We start from the raw sequence: 19125 nt of genomic DNA, 5'->3' as shown, positions 1-19125 counted from the left end.
GAAATGTTTTCTGTTTCTCTATAAAAAAAACAAACATCTTAAACATGCAATTGTTTTATCATAATGACTTCAATTTATTTTGTTCATTAATATAATTCAGTGCAAAGTCTGTAATAATTCATCTTTGGGAAAGTATTTATATACTTGCAGTCAAAAGAGAGTTCATCATTCTTGGTGGCTGACTTTTCAGAGTAGAACAACAGTATTTGATTACACAAAGTCTCAGAGGAACAGATAAATTAAACCTGCAACTATTCTGGAGCTGCAGAGGAATGGTATGTGCCTGTAATCTCATGCTTTGGATGTTGGCCATAACAGATGACCCATAAATGCCAGAGCAGTCACTGAGCATGACTGACTTCAAATCATCTGTCAACCTTCTGGACCAAAAGCACAAAGAAACCTTTACATTACACGCTGATTATATACAGATTTGTAAAACAGCTTAGTTTTAGAAGACAGAAAATCAGATAGAGGTAGTGTGTTAGTTTTAAATATGATAAAAAATTAATAGTACTGTGACAAAAGAGAGGGGAAATTAATCTCTTTGGAATGTGTTTGAAAAATGAATTAACTACAGAAGTGACTCAAGTATTAGAACACCTCCACTGTCTTTCAAAGCCTTGAACTGCAGGAGCAGCAGGCGGTCTTTGTAAGTTGTATAAAAATGTACATATATGACTATTTCTCATTCTCTGTCCAAAAATATTAGTGCATACCCAATATCAAAAGGGGCTCCATTCCATTTAAGGACTGGAAAGGTTCTGCTAAAAACAGCAGCAACATAAAACATTTCTTCAAAAGAACTCCTTCATGAGCTTGATTTCCCACAACGCATTGTTATAGTGTCTACATCCAAGAAGCGGATATGCATCCTGGTCTCCATCTCAAGGCCTTTTAAAATCTGTGGGCAGAAAAACATAATTGTGTCAAGCATTTGTAAAATTTGGGGGGGGGGGGGGGGGGAGTGTTTCAAATATTTTTTTTTGGTAAACATAAAGTTGGAATGGTGCAAACCTCTTCAAAATGCTCAAATGTAATTCCTTCATAAATTTCATCCGGGCCCTGAAATGATAAAGAGATCAATTAATCTGTTACTTTGCGGTGGATTTGCAGATCTGTGAGAATTCATTTTAACAGTTTAGTTGTTGTTAAGTTCTATTACCATGTGAGGCACATTTGTGCTCGCCACTTCCAACATGGCAGCGTCTGCTATCGCCCTGGCAGCTTCTTGCCCGATGGCTCCGCTTTTTGACAGAAGCTCCGTCACCACCTTGGATGAGAACAACATTTTCACTCATTGGGGTTTTAACAGCATAAATCTTAAAGCCACACAAGACAACTTCACAGGGTGACAGTTCCAGATAACATCTGGGAATTTAGGTTTATTTTTCTTACCTCTGGCTGTTAAGTAAGGTAACTCCAGTGAACTACTGCATGCACAGTATATCATGTGCATTTTTAGCTACTGAACTGGTTTTGATAATTTGATACTAAAGGTTATCAAGAAAACCTGTAATAGAGTTCTCACTCACTATTTAGAAAACCATTTCATTCAGTCTTTGTGAAAGGAAAAATTACTTTAAACTCTTGTTTTACCTAATTTTTCATCAGTCATTATGATTACATAATTCTTTACTAGTATAAAAGCCAATAAAATCTAACATGTGATCTATCCAACTTGACCAGACATCTAATAAAACTGCATCCGAAAAAAAACAGAAAAAGAAAATGCTGTTGGTTTAAACCTGAATAATCTCTGTCTGCATTATGTTGCAACATTCTCTTTCAAATGGAAAAACTAATTTTGAGGAAGCAAGATGCTCTATTTTTAAACCAAGATGTTCTAAAATCTAAGTTCATCGGAAACTTTCATGACTGACACACCTTAAGAGTTACTCATGTGTCTCATATTGACATGCTCCATGTGATGTTTCCATTAGTGCACTACAAAGGGCAAACCAGCTCACTAAGCGGTATTAATTTGGGCTTACTTTACTGTAAATGGGTGGGCTAACTTTATGCATTTCACATTCACAGAACAACAAAACATAGAGCATATCAGCTTATTATTGTATGTGTATTGTCAGTCAACTGCTGGTAATACATCTGGATAACATTTAAAGCCCCTGCATCCCCATGATCCAACCACACGTATGTCTTCGCTTATTTTGGCTGATTCCTCAGGACTGTATGGGCATGTACAGACTGTTGATGATGTCATTCCCAGAATAGCTCCGCCATACATCATCCTGAGCAACATGATCAGTAAGAATAACTGGAAATGTGTGGGTGTACAAGGCCTTTAAAAGTTATTGCTTATAGTACATATAGTACATGTGCCGTTTGTACTGTATGTATGTTTGTACTGTATCTTTTGTTTGTAATAAGGTCCAGTCATTTGATGCATTAAAAGAAAATGTTATGTGGAAATTAAGTATGATGAAATGTGAGGTGAATTTGCTTCACTTCAACACCAAAATTCCTAACTCAAGGTTGCTTACCAGCTTTTTCTGGAGCTCCAACTGCTGAGAAGGACCATAAGATGCAGTTGAAGGCTCTGAAAAAAAGCCAGTAAGTGGACCTTGAGTTGAGATGTTTTTGTCAAACTGCCGTTTTCAAGGTCAAGAATTAACTTTAATTTGCATACATTTCAAATTTGATTATATTTTCAGTTGTCATTTTCTGTGGGTGCAGAACTGAAGCAGACAGCAGGGCTTCATTTGGGCAAACAAGATGTGTCTAAATCAAAGGAAGGGCATAGCAACCTTCTCACTTTTGCAATTTTGTAATACTGGTAGATAAATATAATACTTTCAGATAAAACTCCTGCCATGTGCAGCTTTAAATAAATGAGTGCATATCCCATACTACAAAAAAAACATCATCTATACTCCACATTGAGGCCTTCATGGTTATGCCGTCTTACCTTCCTGTACTCCTCCAGAGTGATGATGCCATCATTGTCTGTGTCATGCATGTTGAATAGAACTGGGAAAACAGAGGAGAGGAAGTTAGTGTTTGGTCGAATCTCTAAGAAACTCTCCATCATCAGCTCTAAGAACACACACTTACTAACACACCAGAGGAAGCTATGATTAGGGGAATGTTTGCCCAGATGTAGAGATAAGAGAGAGTTATATAGGACATAATGGCGGCTCACTTTCAGGCCCTATCAGCCACTGCTGAATGTTAACACTGAGGCAAGGAAACACCCTTACAATGCCACCACTTTCATTTACAGGATTCAGTCTCATGACAATCCTTTATGTCCTGCAGCAGCAACAATAAAAAAAAAAAAAATCACTTTCTTAGGCAATGTGCAAAGACATTTTGACTATATTGCTTCAATGTCCAATGTCCCTCAAGAGTAAATAGAATGTCAGCTTTAATGTCAAACTGTCTTGGAAATGGCTCATTTTTTTTCTCTTCTCTTTCTTCAATTCATCAGTATGACAGGAGGGACAGCTGTGTTGACATATGGTTACCCAAAATAATAACAACAACAACAACAAAAAAAAAATCAAATATGTGGGAAAACAACATTGTGACACAACAGGTGACAACTGAGACACACAGCTCAGATAAATGGTTTGTTGTGAAGCCGAGCAGGATTGGCCATGATCAATCCTTAGAAAGGAGACAGATATGGTTGTAGTGTCGTTTGGTAATTGTCTCCTGTAAAAAAATAAATAAATAAATGAATAAAAAAACTTGTGCTTTGGGGTTTTGTGCCACAATGTTTTTCTACAGAGAAAATAAATTCAAATTCGCACAATGTCTATACAAAATTTCATGGTCATCTATCCAGCAGTCGTTGAGAGATTACACAAAAAAAGCAAAACACAAATGTGAACCTCGTGTTGGCGCTACACAGAAAATTCCTCCACTAAAAGACTAGAATCCAAATCAGCTTAAGATATTTTACATTTTTAAGACGGGCCATGGCTACGATTACAGACACACCCTCGTGTTCATAAGTTATCTGGCTACATAGTTACTACACATGGCTGGATTAACCTGCTAGGAGGCCTCGAGACAAATTGTGCACTCAAGGGAGCTACTGAAGTGAAAGTGATAGTGACTAAATAATAAATAATGCAGGGCTCCTCTTCAGGCTCCTGTCATTCCAATTATTGATCATTAATGATGATGCCGTGCTTAAATGGTGTATTTTCGCTGATCGGATTTTAAACCAAGTGCCTTAAGTGACTCTCTTGGGTACCAGGTCCTGTGTCAATTGTTTATTTGCCCAGTTGTAAATCCAGCCTCTCTAACAAGTGTTTCCCTTGGAAGTGCACTTTGGCATGAAAGCGGCACTCTTTCCCTAGGGTTTGTAAAATGAATTCTGGGAAATGTAAGAAATCACAAATCATACAAGGCAGGTTGAGGAGAAGAAGAAAATGTAAATTATTGGGTCATGATTTTGTGGTTTCAAATGTTTCCATACTTGTGACAGTTCAGAGTTTTGAAGCTTCTGTTCTGGACGCGTTCCCAACTAAGCCATGAATACCTACGAGCCTCTCCAATACCTCTCCAAGCTGACATTCGGTGAGGAATCCAGCACTCACTTATGCAGCTATGCATCACCACACTGTTTCTGGCATGTTGGTGGCGACTGAAATGAGATACTCACCAATTGGATACCTAGACTGGGTGGTGCACCTCTTTCCTGGTGTTTTGTAATCGTAACACATAAAAAGGACGACGCAGGAGAGAGTAAAGCTTCGGTGGTGGTGATCCTAGACTAACAGTTTCCTGACTTGTAATATTATTATTAAAATGGATTGCAGTTTCTTACAGTGAAGCTTCTCCTTTCTCATAGCTTCCCTCTCCTCGTCCGTCGTCTTCAGGGTCGGAGGGCGGAAGTGGGACATGACCATGAGGAACTGCTCGAAGCTAATCTCCATGAGGGAGCCCTCCTCCGCCTCCTCCTTATGCTGGTTCCTGAGTTGCAGGCAGAAGAAATCAAAATTTAGGCGTTAAAATTCAACCAATTTTGCTTTTTGCCTGCTTAAAAATCTGACATTTTGATCATGGGATTCTATGGGTGCATTCACGATTACGGTTAGATTTTCTTGAGTCCGAAAAGTGGAAGTGACCACTAATATATTTTTGCATATGGTCCCTTTATGTTGACACTGTGTACATGACTTGTGTGCTTGAGGACAACAGTCACATGGACTCACAGATAGCTTGTTTACTGGACAGTCTACATTGTGGTTTGCCCTTTTAAATGCTATCCAAAGCAGGAACTGCAGCTTTTAAAACATCAACAAATGTTTATTAGCTCATAACCACAAGATCTTGATTTTTATGTTCTTTCCTTTAGCTAATTGATGGATGGCTGATTTTGTTTTTACAAACTGCACCACAGACCTAAATAGATGATATCAGCAATTGATGCATCCAAGTTAATTTCAACCTCCCATGTTTGACTGGCATTGTTTTCATCTGACTAAACAAACAGAAGTAAAGCAGTAGAAACACAAGTTTGATTAAACTACTCTAAACATTCCTAAGATTAATGCATCTCTACGTTTGTAATGTTAATAAAATCCTTTGAAATTCAGTAACAGTGCCTGACTGCACATAGTAAATGGAAGAAGACAGCCATATTTAATGCCTTAAAATGAGGATTTAACTTATTAGGCATCATAATTTGACAAATTATAAAACTGAACACAAAATATGGGAAGTGAATTTCATTGCTGCTCATTACAGCCTGTGTTTATGCAGCTGTGGTCAGGAAAGAACCTCCATCATATCAACAGCAAATACAGGACGATATCTAATGTTTGATGGAATAGCTCAACATTTTGGGAAATATGCATATTTACTTTCGTGCTGGGGGTCAGACAAGAAAATTGATACCATTCATGTCTGTATGGAAAATATCAAGATACAAGCAGAAGCCGGTTAGCTTAGCAGAAAGACTGAAAATGTGGAAACAGCTAGCCTACTAGCCTAGCTCTGTCCAATGGTAACAAAATCCTTCTATCAGCACCTCTAAAGCTCATTAATTAACATGTAATGTCTTGTTTAATATGCACAAAAACTGAAGTGTAATAAGTTTTTACTAAAACATTAAGTACTTGTTAGCTAGCAGTGCCTGGCCTTAAAGCATTTGTTTATGCACTTTGGTCAGGAAGGAATCTCCATCATACCAGTTAAAAGCTGACACACATCTTGGATAATTATGGATGTTTGAAGACTTACTTTTCACAAATCATATAATAGAGGTTTGCTTTTGAGAGTGTCTTGAATATATTCAAAATCATACCAAGATAGTGCTGATAAAAGCAACTGAAATGACCATTTACCAGCAGTTTGAGGTGTAATTTAACTGTTCCCACCTTTTATCGAAGAAGGCTTCAATAATTTGCTTTCTTATTGGATTGTTGGCGAGCGCTGGTATGCTGTCCAAGTTCTCTCTGCTGCAGTGCGACAAGAGAAATACCATTATCATTAAACAGACACTACAGTACCAGCATGCTTTAATGACACTGAATGTGAATTGTGGGAAGTAACAGAATCTCTCTCAGAAGGTAAACTGTCAGGAAAAATACCTGCCATGTGCAGCATTTGTACCTTGTTCCTTTTTTAAAGGAAAGGAACTTGTGACCTATCACTGCCAACGTGCCACTTTGGCAGTTTTGTGTGTGTGTTTATACATGAATGAATGTGTGTATGTGTACAGTATGTGTGCCTGAATGCGTCGACATATTGTATTTGCCTAATGCTTGCGGGTGTGCATTAGTTCAGCCTGCGTATGTCACCATATGTGCTTGTTTATGCCTGTGCCAAAGATACCACAAATACCCACAATTCAACATTCATAGTAGACATGTAGGTACTATTTCATTTTCAGCTGTGACCAACTGAAAAGGCTGAATGGTTTCCATTCAAACCAAATGCAGTTTCACAGCAAAGATTTGCCATTTTTAACATTTTACCTTATCGTCTCTTCGTTTTTACTCAGTTGCTGGAATCTTTTGTGAAGGTTCTGAATCTGCTCCAAAGAAACTACAAATGAAAAAACACCAACAACATGAAAGTATGTTCATCACAGCTAATCACAGCTTCCTCTGGTATGCATACACCCATAATCACACCACACCTATCAACACGTCTCTTGCACTCCTTTGATTGACTATAAGGCATATCTAACATGCAGTTAAATGATAATAAACAGAAGTTTACAATCACTGCCTTTCTTTATTTTCTTTTAATTGTAACATACTGGATTATGATTAAACTGTGAAACTTGCAGCTCTACTATCAGTCTAATGGCTAAGCAAACAATGGGATTGTCTTTTCATGCCATTTCAAAAGGGTTCCTTGAATCATTAACTCACTGTGTGGACTACTGGCCACACAATGAAAGGTTTAAACATGATTATCCGGCTCTGCCTAGTCCCATATCTGCACAGGCTTTGCATTTTCAATTGTTTCCGTAAACACTTGTGTTTATTTTGACCACTATTTCCTCTCCTCCTGTAGCTGCTGAATGGGATGTTTGCAGTAGCAGCTGAGTGTGAAGTGAAGAAAAAGGTGACAGTCTTATGCAGGAACAAGTTTGTTGGTTGTCATGGGCGGTGTGACAATTACGTGAAAACACAACGGGCAATTGGTTTTCAGTAAGTTCAATAGATGCAGATGGAACACACAATTAACTATAATTACATGGGCCAATTAGCCAATTACAAAAGAAAAAAACAACAGAAAGCTGATGTCAATGCAATACCAGCAAGTGTATAGGACCTGTTAGTGCAATTAAAGATTTCATCATAGGATCCAGAACATAGGAGTCCATAAAATCTCCCACTCAGCCCAGAGAGAAGGGGGTCAAAGCCCCACCTTGGGGAAGTGAAGGCAATAAAACAGTTCAAAGTCTCACCAACACAGTAACAATAAATTTGCGCTCTGAATGGGATGCAACCCTTATCCCTACTGCTCTGACTGTGCATGCCACTGCATGCAAAGGTTACACATTAGGAGATCTACACACTTCTGTTTGTTTCATTTCTGTATTGAACTTAGTATCCTTTGTGAGGAAGGAAAGAATGGGGGGGTTATCACAACGGATAAGGACAAGTGTGTTCAGATTATATCACACCAGTTGGACCAGTATAACACTTAGGAATCCAACCTGTTTGACAAATATAAACACAAAATAAATGCGGACACAAAATCAGATCAGTTATAGGAAAGGTTGCTTGTGTGATTTATGAAGTTAGTCGTACTATCCAGGCTATATATTCAGGATTAATAAAAAACGAGTGAATACGCTAAATCATGAATGCTCACATTTGAAGCTGTATTTGTTCAACAGGCGACGTCTTGCGTGATTGTTTGTTACTTCCTTGTTTACTGATCTCAACAGCATTGGCTATGTAAATATGTATTAATACGCATAGAAACTTTGGACACATGGAAATCTGATCATCGCACCAGTCATGTAAATCTCCTTTTATTCCCGTCATGACCCTAATTTGTCGCCACTTGTACACCTGATTTCACACTAACACTGCCGCATCCAAAAACAACTTTTATTATTATTTTTTTTTTTACGTTCTTATATTTCAGTTTTTACATTTAAAAAAAAACTACTCACATCCTGTTTTATCCGCCAGGTCCTGGTATTTATGCCTGGTGTGCGTCTTGGTTTGTGAAGCTCCCATCGCTGCTGTTCCACCGTGCGTCAGAGCGCAAAATCTGGTTCGACTGGCTCAACTTTTGAGAGCTGCTGCTGCTTTATCGCGGTATCGGCAGGTCAATGCAACTGTAGTCTACTGGCGTCTTAAGACACATCTGGCATCCTCAAGGTCCTAAATCCGCACAGCCTACGGATAAATAACCTGCTGTCTTCTTGTTTCTTGTCGGTTTCCTGCAGTAAATCACGGTTAGTATTATGCATCACATCATTCTGAGTAAAAATAGTCAGAGAGAAGCTAGAAAAAAACTTGAAGCGCTTTATTTTGTTAAGTTTCCTCAAAGCTCAGAGTTTCAAGTGTCCTTATTGGTTCCTCTTTTGTTTTTTTTTTCCATTAACAGCTCATCAACACCGATGAACCAATGACATCCTACATGTTTCACTTGTAAATATACAGAAAAAAAAAAATTAAGATACTCTAGAAATCTGAAAGTTAAACTTTCAAGTGCATCAAACTTGAATAAAAGATAGGGAAGGTAAAAGTAAAGTCAATTTACAACATATTTTTTTTCTTCATAGTCTTTTGTGTGGCACGGTAACTGTGGGAGCAGGCTATATGCTGGGGGGCTTGTTTGACTGGTGCTGGGAGCGAGGAGGTGTGGACAGGAGTTAGGGAGCATTCCTTGGTTTTTAGGTGAGGGGAGATTTACAGCACCTGGATACCCATCCTTAATTTACTCCTCCACTTAATCGTTTACTTCATTTTTGTTGAATTTCCATACTTTTTTCCAAACTCAACTTCATTACCAGAGAGAAGATTTTTGTCCCCATGTCGTCCAAGTGATGCATTTCACTCCATAGATTGCACTAGATAGTAATACTATACTAACACTATACATTGTAGTATTTAAACATGTGTGGTCATGATGATTATTGGTACAACAGTACCAAAATGTCTCTTTTTCCTCACAATCTTATGGACCTGGAAATATTAAAATACATTTTCCAGATGCGTGTGGAACATGACTGAATTGCTACACAAGTGATCGGTTATTTTTGGAAATACTGTAAACTTGCTGTCTTTTACAAAAAACCTTCACTTGTAACACATGTCCTAACACTGAGTATGTGAAGTAAAACAACAGATAAGTGGACTGTGAATTGAGAATGGGTGACCAGTAATGGTTTTAACCCAAGTCGGCAGGGTATTTGGACACAGCATCTTTGCTACATGGGCATGGCTTGGTGGTTGTTTTGGTCTGTGGCAGGAGCCTGGTCTTGGTTCCCAGAGCCAGGTGTCAGTCTGTGATAAAGCTCCTGCACCGTGCCGAGAGTTTCGGCCATGTCTTCGGGGTATCGTGTCTGCAGTTCTTCGTTGGCAATGTAGTGGGTGTCGGCGAACTCGGAGAAATAGCGACCCACTTCCGGGTGGCCGATCTCCAGGGGGGCTGAGTGGGGCTCCAGGTTCTCTGGGGGACAACAGTGAAGTAGTGTGACATTCTAATAAGAGATACATGTACTGTAAATTTAAATGTATGAACTGAAGTGGGAAAAAAGAAGAGGAAATTAACCCAGAACAGTGCCAGCCATAATCAATATATTATCAGGTCAAACACACGTATAGACATGTTTAGTTTATTAAGAAGTTATCATTTATAGCTTCACAGCTTCATGTCTTATCACTTCCTGTAAAGCATGTTGAGCAACAGATGCGAGCGATCGATACAAATCCTCCTCGGGGATCATTATAGAGTAGAGCCTGCAGGTGAATGTTAAGGTGGTGAAAGGAGCAACATTAATGCATACCAACAATGAAAGCAGTGTAGCATCAGCACTCTGAGCAACATGGTGAGCAGGTTAGACACAAGGTAATAAATATATAAGTCTGTCTATTAGCCAGAAGCTTTCATGAGCCAGAACATTTTCTGCCAAAAACAATGATGCAGCACCACTTCAGCTGTCTGCCTGATGAACTACCTTGTAGGCTTTGCTTAATTTATGGTAATTATGACATTAATCAGTACATCTGTGTGTGTAATATTCTTTATTTTAAAATCAAGATCATCTTTTAAAAGAGAGAACAAATGATTTTTACTTACCCTTTTACTTGTTTTAGTAGGCAATATTAAATTCTCCAAAATCAAAAAAAGATCCAAAGGAACTAAATTTCAGACCTGTTGCGCTTACCTTGTACTTGTAATGAATAATTTTGAATTTTAAAAGATAAAGTTGTCTCCCTAATTGATGGCAAACTAGACCCCCTGTAGTTTGCTTTTCAAGCTGGTAAAAGGTGTGGAGGATGCAAAACTCTTCATCCTCACAGAGTGTATAAACACCTTGAGACACACAAATCTTAAATCTGTATTTTTTTTAACAGACAGAATCCAGCAGGTTTTAGTGAATCAACATATATCCAATGCCAGGGTTTCAAATACGGGCTCACCCCAAGGTTGTGTCCTGGTCCACCTGCTTTTTATTATGTGCACAGATAGCTGCAGGACTTCTCAAGAGGGCAGCTATCTTGTGAAATTCTCTGATGACACCACCGTATTGTCTCTCCCTAAGGACTCGGAGTCAGATCATGGTTGTGCCCTGCCTGCCTTTGTTAAATGGCGTGATGATAACTTCCTTAACATGTCAAAAACTAAAGGAACTAATCATTGATTTTAGGAAAAATAGTGACAAACCAAAAGCTTGCATTATACATGGCGAGGATGTTAAAATCGTGTTCGACTCTCAACTCAAATTTGACGTGAACACAGAGTCCGTTCATTCATTGAAAGTCTTGTAACTTTCTAATTTATTTGCTAGTTTAATGGGTTATCTGTGAAGGACAAGAATAGCCTAAACAGTATTGTTAAGGTCTGCTCAAAGATAATTGGAGTCCAGCAAATAGACATGTGCTCCCTTTGGGAGAAATATGTGGCCCAGAAAGTAAAAGGAATTATCAACTGATCTAACCATGTCCTGTCCAGTCACTGTAACGCCCTCAGGCTGACATTATAATGTGCCCCTTAGGAAAACAAAGTGCTCCTTTAAGTCCTTCCTTCCTTCTGCTATCAGGCTGCTAAATGCCGCCAGTCATTTGAAATGAATGACACATTGTTTTTAACTTATGTGAACTTTAACAGGTAAGCCTGCGTTTACAGGGCGAGCTGAGTGTGCCAGACTGTTGCTGGATATACTTCATTCCTGAAACTTATGTTTATTACTTTGTTTTGTTTGCTTTTTGTCTGGTTCCTCGTCTGAGCCTGCATATGCAGGACAAACCAAGGGTGCCAGAGTGTGTTCGCTGCTCCTGTTCCTTGTAACCCATGTGCTGATCTGTTGTCTCTGACAGGTTGCTGCTTGCCTCTGAGTTTATCTTGTGTGTGGTCTGGATAGGCTGTAGAACTGAATTGCCCTTCTGGGATAAATAAATTTGCCTGAATCTGAAATATGTTCAGATTTTATACAATTTCTGCAATTCAAATTAAAGAGACACAACATATTTGGCATTAAATATAAACTACAAAAAAAAAAAAAAAAAAAGAAAGGGGGCATTGCTCGTTGTAGTGAAGATGGTGAACTTCAACAACAAATATGATTGATTCATTTTTCTGTATTGGGCCATTTCGCTTGATGCATTCCTAGTCATTGCCTAGAGGGTGCAATGATACATTCTTTCTCAATGTCATTTATAAAAAAGATTTAACATATTTATGATGAACTTTTTTTATTATTATTTTTTTTAATTTCATGTCATCTCACAACCTCTAAACACCCATTCAGCGGAAAGACATTTATCATCACAATGCTGGTGTGTGTGTGATCCATACCCTGTGCTGCGTAGCGACATGTTCCGTCCTGAACAAGGACGTTGTAGAAGGGCTGGTTGGCACCGTTGGACAGCTGGTGGACCCTCATGGTGGTGATCCACTCCTGGCTCATGGTGCACTTAGGGTCCCAGCCGTAGATCACACAGTTATAACCTGACCTGTTGAAGGAAATGGAACAGGACGGACACACTTGTGTAATCTTAAAATACAGAAAGATTGCAGAGGGATGCCTTCAAGCTGGAGTGTTTGTGTCCCTCTTCTGGCAGTGAGAGTAAAGGGGGGCGCTTGGCTGTGATTGCCTGACAGAGGCATGCAGCGCAGTCTCATGTGCACCCAGAATGACAGGCACACAGAGAGGGCCAGTAAAAACAGATATGTTTAGACCATCCAGCCCAAAAACATATTTTTTGATGGTCCACTGGCCCATCGGGATTTGTCGCAGTATGCCCGATGGCCAGTACTGGCTGTAACCGACTGTTGCTGCTGTTAAACAGTGGATAAATTGTTTTGAGTGTCAAATAACCCCTGTGAAATGACTCATTTCACTATGAGAATTTGATCCATTCAGTCCTATAACATTTGGAAAATCTGGAAGAGCTGCACAATGGCCCAATGGCCAGCTACTGTGAAATACAAAGAGATTTATCTGGTGGTGATAGGCTTAATCAGCAATGTGTGAACTCATTTGATAAGGGCTTGAATGTAACAGACATTCATTTATATGTAAAAGTTCCGCACTGCAGGTTTAAGTTAATAGAGAAGATATTATGGAGGAGCATTGGTGTACCGCATGTTAGTATGACCCACCTCTTGTGTTTCATGATGAGGCCAACTGAATACTGGACCTCCAGGTGTTCTGGAGCGCTACGCCTCTTCACTTCAGGTGCCACAGGATGTTTCTTATGTTGGATATGCTCCAGCGTGTGCTGCACCAAGTAACCCACTGCCCCGTGCTGGGAGGGATCCAACGCCTGAATGTGCTGCAGGATGTCTAGCACCTGGGACAGAAGATAAATATCAGTAGATGAAAATTTTGAGTATCTCTGATCTGGACAACAACACAATGTGTTACAGATTTAACTACTGAGCAAGGGCTGAATAATGTGTTTTGTATGGAATGATTAAAAAGGTCCAATAAATGAAACTGAGCCTCACTGGATGTCAACAAACAACTATTTGCTATATAAAGATAAAGCGGAGTAATGGCGACCTGAGCAGTGAATGAAGTCACAGTGTTCTTTGTTCTGGTGGCCACACCGGCCGCACGCACATGTTAGTGCATGTGCGTGTGTGTGTTAGTGCATGCGAGTCCCTCCATGTGCTCCACATCCGTTTCCAAGATGGTAGCCATGTCACAAACTCTCAAATTAGAGCTAAAAAGTACGCTAAAATATATTTCTGAAAACATCTGAGGCGAGAAATAGGCAATACACTAACAGAATCTTGATCCATATTTGATCAGCATTGCCTAGTTTGACAGTTTGATCTGAGTTTCGTGAGTGGTTGGCTCCGTTTCTTTTTTTTTTTTCCTTCTTTCAACTTTATTGATTAAAAGACATGTTTGTTTTGGTCTGAGATGTTGGTGCTATAGTGCGACATCTAGTGGCTGAATGTCATGTATTGCAACTTTAACACTTTGTGAATTGACTTCTATTAGAGTATTAGAAAAGAGCATCAGGCTGTGAGTCTTGACCTTTTCTGGCCAGATGCCCAGGTGGAAGTAGAGGCGTGCCTGCAGCAGCAGGTACTGCACGTTGTCTGGGTTGATAGTGAGGTAGAGGTCCAGCGAGTCTCTCAGCAGCTGATAAGATTTTTCATTGCCCTCCCTTAAAAGAAACCACACAGTGCAGGTAAAGTGATTGAAATAGAACATTATACTGATTTAATTCCAGTATCCATCCATCTATCCCTCACCAACCTCTCCAGTGGAAAATACTCTGTTGTAACAGTTTCTCTTACCCTCTTTTTCCGATGTTAAGCAGGTTTCCCACCATCCTGAGCAGCACCTCCATGGTGCTGATGGCACTGTAGTAATCTGCCGTCACCTGGTGGCCAATGAGGTACTCGCACTCCTTGGCAGTCAGCTGTTTGCCTTTACCAAAGGCATCAATGTAGACAAAGTCATATATGTCCTCGCTCCTGCAGGAAGTAAGTTTAATAAATCTAAAATGAAAATATACTTAACAGACACACATCACAAAGGTTTGGCTTCTTGTTTTGAACCCACTAACTACCTTCAAAAACCAAATAAATCCAGAATTAATAGTTTGTAAGTCATTGACTGAGGATGTGTAGGAGACTTGTGCCATGCTATATCATTTTTTAAATAGCAAATAAATTGAACAATCAAATAATTTGAGTGGTTGGTCCAAGTATGGTTAACTTATTATTCAAGCTTGGCTCAGGTACATGATGTTTAGAGGGATTTGAGACATATTCACCCTCTTGGTTTCTGGCACCAGCGCAGCAGGAAGTGATTGGGGAAGTTGACAGGTTCCAGCTGAACACCCAGCTTCCGGGCCAATGTCATATAGAGGACAGAGAGACTTATGGGGATACCTGTATGGCGTAGTAGCACCTAAATGGAAAACAAAAAGTCAATAAAGTGACATTTTCTAAAATGTCTAAATGTTTTAGAGGATTTATTTTTTTAATTTTAAAGAAAATCTGGAAAAACTTGTGATGTAAAATACACAAATTTGAGAGAAGATCCACCTGGTGGATGTAAGAGTTGAGAGGGTTGTAGTAGTCAAACTCATTGCCTTTGTACTGAAGCTGCTCATACAAGACAGAGTTTAGGGCACAGACCACCTGCCTCTGGAGCTCAAAGTCCTCCACCACAAAACAGTCACCTACAACATACACAAGAAATAGAGCTTCATAAGAATTTTGGCTCAAAGGAAAAATAAAACACTACCAGTCACACAACTTCCCATTCACTTGAATGAGACAGTGTGTGCAAACTTTTGACTGGTGCTGTAGATCTTGTGCAACTGACATCTTTGCTCAAATAAATGTACTTGTATTGTGTTTTTTTCTTGATACACTGGGAATGGGCCTAAAATGTCTAGTGCTGATGCATTTTGGAGGGGAAAAAACAAAATTCCCACAAAGACAACTCTTCACTCCAAGTTTTGCTCGTTTTGAAAGCTCACCCTGAGCGATACGTAGGCTGGGGTGAGAGGGGTTCTTGATTCGCAACATCTTCTTTACTTTTTCTGTGATCTCATCCAGCTGGGCTGAAATACTGTCCAGTGTGACATCAGCCAACGGGTTACAATACTGATCCACCAGGACAGCACCTAGAGGGGCAGGCGAGAGGAAGAAAGGGGAAGACATAAAGGTAGAGTTGCTTATTGCACAATGTATCAACTTTGAAAATAAAATTTAATTAAAAAAAAAAAAAAAATCTATCAAGTCATGCAAAATGCTGTTGACTGTAACAATAAACTATACATGGAGACATCGAGGGTTGTGGTTCCCAAAGAGGGTGGAGCAAAATTTATTCCCATATTTATTACTGTACATTTCTAAATATGCTTCACCACATACAAAAAAAGTGACATTTACACTATACTTTAATATTACTTTTTCCCCAAACGTGTCAAACATAAAGAAACAAGACGATAACAGCTGACAGTCGGCACAGTGACACAACATGCTGTTCAGCTTGTGAGTTTTCCAGGTGTACAGCAGTCAGAAATTACAACTGTCAGCGTGATTGAAGGATTTGTCACTATAACAGAGCTCAGAGAAACACTAATACATCTCAGCTCAGCGCAGGCTAAGACGACTGAACGTGAACTGACCGAAAGCTGCCTGTCCGACAGAGATATGTCACATCTGCTGGGGAAGCTCATCTTGAGACAAAAACACCCCTTCTTAGCCCAAAAAGATGTTGAATATGAAAGATTCAGTGAATGAAAACACATTTAACCAATCACCATGAAAAAAAAAACCCTACTATGAGGGGTTGCTGTGGTTTAAATAAGTTTGGGAATCACTGGTCTGAGGTAAACAGATTTAAAGTTATAGTAACATGGCACACTGCAACATGAGTTGATTGAGGTGCTTCACCTTCTAGAGCCGACTGCTGCTCAACAGGCTGTTCCAGGAAAGTCTTCAAACTCCTCAAGATGTTCTGCTGTCTCAGGAAGTAAAGGATTTTTTTTGCATAGTACTTCAAGGTCAAGCTTTTCCTAATGATGGGCAGAGAACGGGAGGGAGACATTAACGGTGCAAGGGTGAGAGACTGCGCAACACAACAAGAGCTTTTGTAATTACATCAGTCTCAGAGCGGATTAACATGATCAACAAACAATCACGTTAATGATTGCAAAACCCAGCGTGTTGCAAGTAGAGAAGTCTTACTGCGGGCGCGGCGTCGCTCTCACCTCTTATCCGAGTTGAGTATGAAGAGGAGCTCGTCTTCGCAGAAGTGCTCTGGCATCCCGAGTGACTCGATCTCTGCAAAGCTGTCTCCCAGAACCTGGCCAACGCAAGGCTGAGTTACAGATCTCTGGGTTAGTTTGGAACGCAGCGAGCTCATGTTTACTTGCACAAACATGCACCCACACAGACCAAACACTGATCCAACTAACACAAAATGCTTTCACCAGTCTCTCATATCTATAGAGCTGCAACGATTAGTCAATTCATCGATTAGTTGCCAACTTTTAAATTAATCGCCAATTATATTGATAATCGTTTTGAGTCAGTTTTGAGTCAAAAAAAAAAAATCCAAATTCTCTGATTCCAGCTTCTCATATGTGAATATTTTCTGGTTTCTTTAGGCTTCTACAGTATGAAAGTAAGCCAAATATCTTTGGGTTTTGGACTGTTGTGGACAAACCAAGACATTTGAAGACGTCACCTTGGGCTCTGAGAATCAGTGATTGATATTTTTCACCATTTCCTGACATTTTATGAACCAAACAACTAATCGATTAATCAAGAAAATAATCATTTGTTGCAGCCCTACACATCTATTTAGCCACGTCTACTAAAATAACATCTTAATAAAGTATTCCTGACAAAATTACTTACAACCTCTGTGAAGAATCTTTTGGAGATTGATTCCACAGTCCTTCTTATTTGTATACCAACTCTATGGCGTGTTTTGTATTCTTTGACCCAGTCACAGCTCTCATTCTGACGGTAAAACCTCTGCAGTCTTGGCCATCTGTTGATGAAAGCAGTCAGATAGTTATTTCAGCATCACTTTTGAGCACGCATAGAATTAGTCTGGAGGTACCTCAAGCAGCATATGACATGTTACAGTCTATGAAACAGTTTATCATCCTACTGCAGACACGGTTTTTTTCTCTTTGCAAAAAAGAAAAGCAATCATCAGAGTAATGTAGCGCTCACAGCCAAGTCAGTCCAGAGGAGGGCTTAGCTTTTGGCAAGAGCTGCACTCTCCTGCAGTTCACAGGCTTACATGTAGCACTCAAGGTCACGCAATTTCATTTTCGGCTGTTCTGGGTAAACTCGGGATTAATTTGCAACTTTTAAAGGATGTGAAGGCTAAGATTTACACGCTTTTCAGTTATCTACAGAGTAGAGGCTTGCCGTCGGCCTTGCGTGAGGATGAATATGGTGCATCAGCAGAATATCAGCCGTTGACAGCTGACTGTGAGTTCGCAGTAAACGAACCCACCTTTAAGTAGACGTGGAGCGATTTAGGGCTCTAAGCAAGGCAATGAGCAAACAGACAAGGGAAGCTCGTTTCTGTAGAAAGTGGTGAAAATACACCAGAGGCTAAAACTCCGAAGGAATACCATAGAAAAAGATGACAGCACCTGAGTTTGTACTGGTTTCCCCAGACCTTTCCCCTTCCATGGCAAACGTCGTGTAGCCGCTTGCAGCAGCATGACACGTTACAAATGTCGGCGTGCTTGAGGGCAGGGAAGCACAGGATGTGTTCGAGCAACTCGGTCGGCAGGTCGGTCAGTTTTTTAGTTTGGTGCTCGGAAATAATCCCATTTAGACTTGGATGCCCCTCTCCAGCTACAGGCGTCGCCATCTTTAATGTTTACCCCGATTACCTCATCGCTCAGGCACCGCCCCTTTATGGCGCAGGGGGCGGGGCGCATGTGGGGTAGTGCAGTGTGATTGGTTGTTTGGTCAGGAGTAAAGGGGAAGCTGTGCTGCCTTCATGTTCCCCGGAAACTTTCGTGTTGTTAAAGAAACGTACTGTACAGTTTACATTAGCCCAAATTCACAAAGAGGATTATAAATTATTCAACGGTCAAAAGAAACTCTTCATTGAAGGTACTTGACTTATTTCACATATCTAATATGGAATAAATTGTCGTAAATATTTGTTTTAGAAAAAATAGAAAACGTAACATAATATGTGCTAATCAAAATAAAATAATAATAATAATAAAAAATCCCAACACAGTTTTCAAGGATATAATGACCACATAAGATGCAGAGAAGCAGAAAATTCTCACAACTTAGAAGCTGGAACTAGGGAGTGTTTGGAATTTTTGCTTAAATCATCATCATCATCATCATCATCATCATCGTCATCATCATCATCATCGTCATCATCATCATCAGAACAGTTGCAGTTTAATATTCTACCAATTGGCTAATCGAGTAATCTTTTCAGCTCTAAATATACATCTGTCAACAAGGAGAAAC

General features: G+C 39.7%; 2 protein-coding genes across 5 annotated transcripts; both read right to left on the bottom strand.

Moving 5' to 3' along the window:
* Positions 1 to 50: 50 nt before the first annotated feature.
* tesca (tescalcin a) lies at positions 51 to 8821 on the bottom strand. The gene is made up of 8 exons (XM_067570298.1): positions 8618 to 8821; positions 6957 to 7026; positions 6357 to 6437; positions 4802 to 4947; positions 2930 to 2991; positions 1166 to 1273; positions 1018 to 1065; positions 51 to 904 (listed from the first exon to the last, which is right to left on the bottom strand). Exons 1-8 carry the CDS (start codon positions 8682 to 8684, stop codon positions 812 to 814), a joined length of 675 nt encoding a protein of 224 aa, XP_067426399.1. The 5' UTR covers positions 8685 to 8821; the 3' UTR covers positions 51 to 811.
* Positions 8822 to 8955: 134 nt separating this feature from the next.
* fbxo21 (F-box protein 21) lies at positions 8956 to 18581 on the bottom strand. Of its 4 annotated transcripts, none has more exons than XM_067570234.1 (12): positions 18276 to 18580; positions 17524 to 17656; positions 16869 to 16963; positions 16552 to 16673; positions 15630 to 15776; positions 15190 to 15326; positions 14916 to 15052; positions 14434 to 14613; positions 14168 to 14300; positions 13282 to 13472; positions 12475 to 12632; positions 8956 to 10125 (listed from the first exon to the last, which is right to left on the bottom strand). In XM_067570234.1, exons 1-12 carry the CDS (start codon positions 18497 to 18499, stop codon positions 9884 to 9886), a joined length of 1899 nt encoding a protein of 632 aa, XP_067426335.1. In that variant the 5' UTR covers positions 18500 to 18580; the 3' UTR covers positions 8956 to 9883. The 4 variants fall into 4 exon arrangements, with proteins under 4 accessions (XP_067426335.1, XP_067426328.1, XP_067426319.1 ...); XM_067570227.1 differs by having other exon boundaries at positions 17521 to 17656; positions 18276 to 18578; XM_067570218.1 differs by having other exon boundaries at positions 16869 to 16978; positions 17521 to 17656; positions 18276 to 18574.
* Positions 18582 to 19125: the final 544 nt, after the last annotated feature.

The sequence above is a fragment of the Thunnus thynnus genome, chromosome 2 (assembly GCF_963924715.1).
Source record: "Thunnus thynnus chromosome 2, fThuThy2.1, whole genome shotgun sequence".
In the NCBI taxonomy this organism is placed as follows: domain Eukaryota; kingdom Metazoa; phylum Chordata; class Actinopteri; order Scombriformes; family Scombridae; genus Thunnus; species Thunnus thynnus.
This window is presented reverse-complemented; position numbering and strand designations above follow the sequence as displayed.

What these genes read in the sequence shown, in the direction of transcription:
- tesca (XM_067570298.1), bottom strand. Translation starts at nt 8,684, where the DNA reads ATGGGAGCTTCACAAACCAAGACGCACACCAGGCATAAATACCAGGAC. An exon ending in CCTGGCGGATAAAACAGGAT is followed by an intron (nt 7,027 to 8,617) that starts GTGAGTAGTTTT and finishes TTTCATTTGTAG; the next exon opens with TTTCTTTGGAGCAGATTCAG. An exon ending in AAAAACGAAGAGACGATAAG is followed by an intron (nt 6,438 to 6,956) that starts GTAAAATGTTAA and finishes GTCGCACTGCAG; the next exon opens with CAGAGAGAACTTGGACAGCA.
- fbxo21 (XM_067570218.1), bottom strand. Translation starts at nt 18,499, where the DNA reads ATGGCGACGCCTGTAGCTGGAGAGGGGCATCCAAGTCTAAATGGGATT. An exon ending in ATACTCAACTCGGATAAGAG is followed by an intron (nt 16,674 to 16,868) that starts GTGAGAGCGACG and finishes GCCCATCATTAG; the next exon opens with GAAAAGCTTGACCTTGAAGT. An exon ending in CTCATCATGAAACACAAGAG is followed by an intron (nt 12,633 to 13,281) that starts GTGGGTCATACT and finishes TTCCTTCAACAG; the next exon opens with GTCAGGTTATAACTGTGTGA.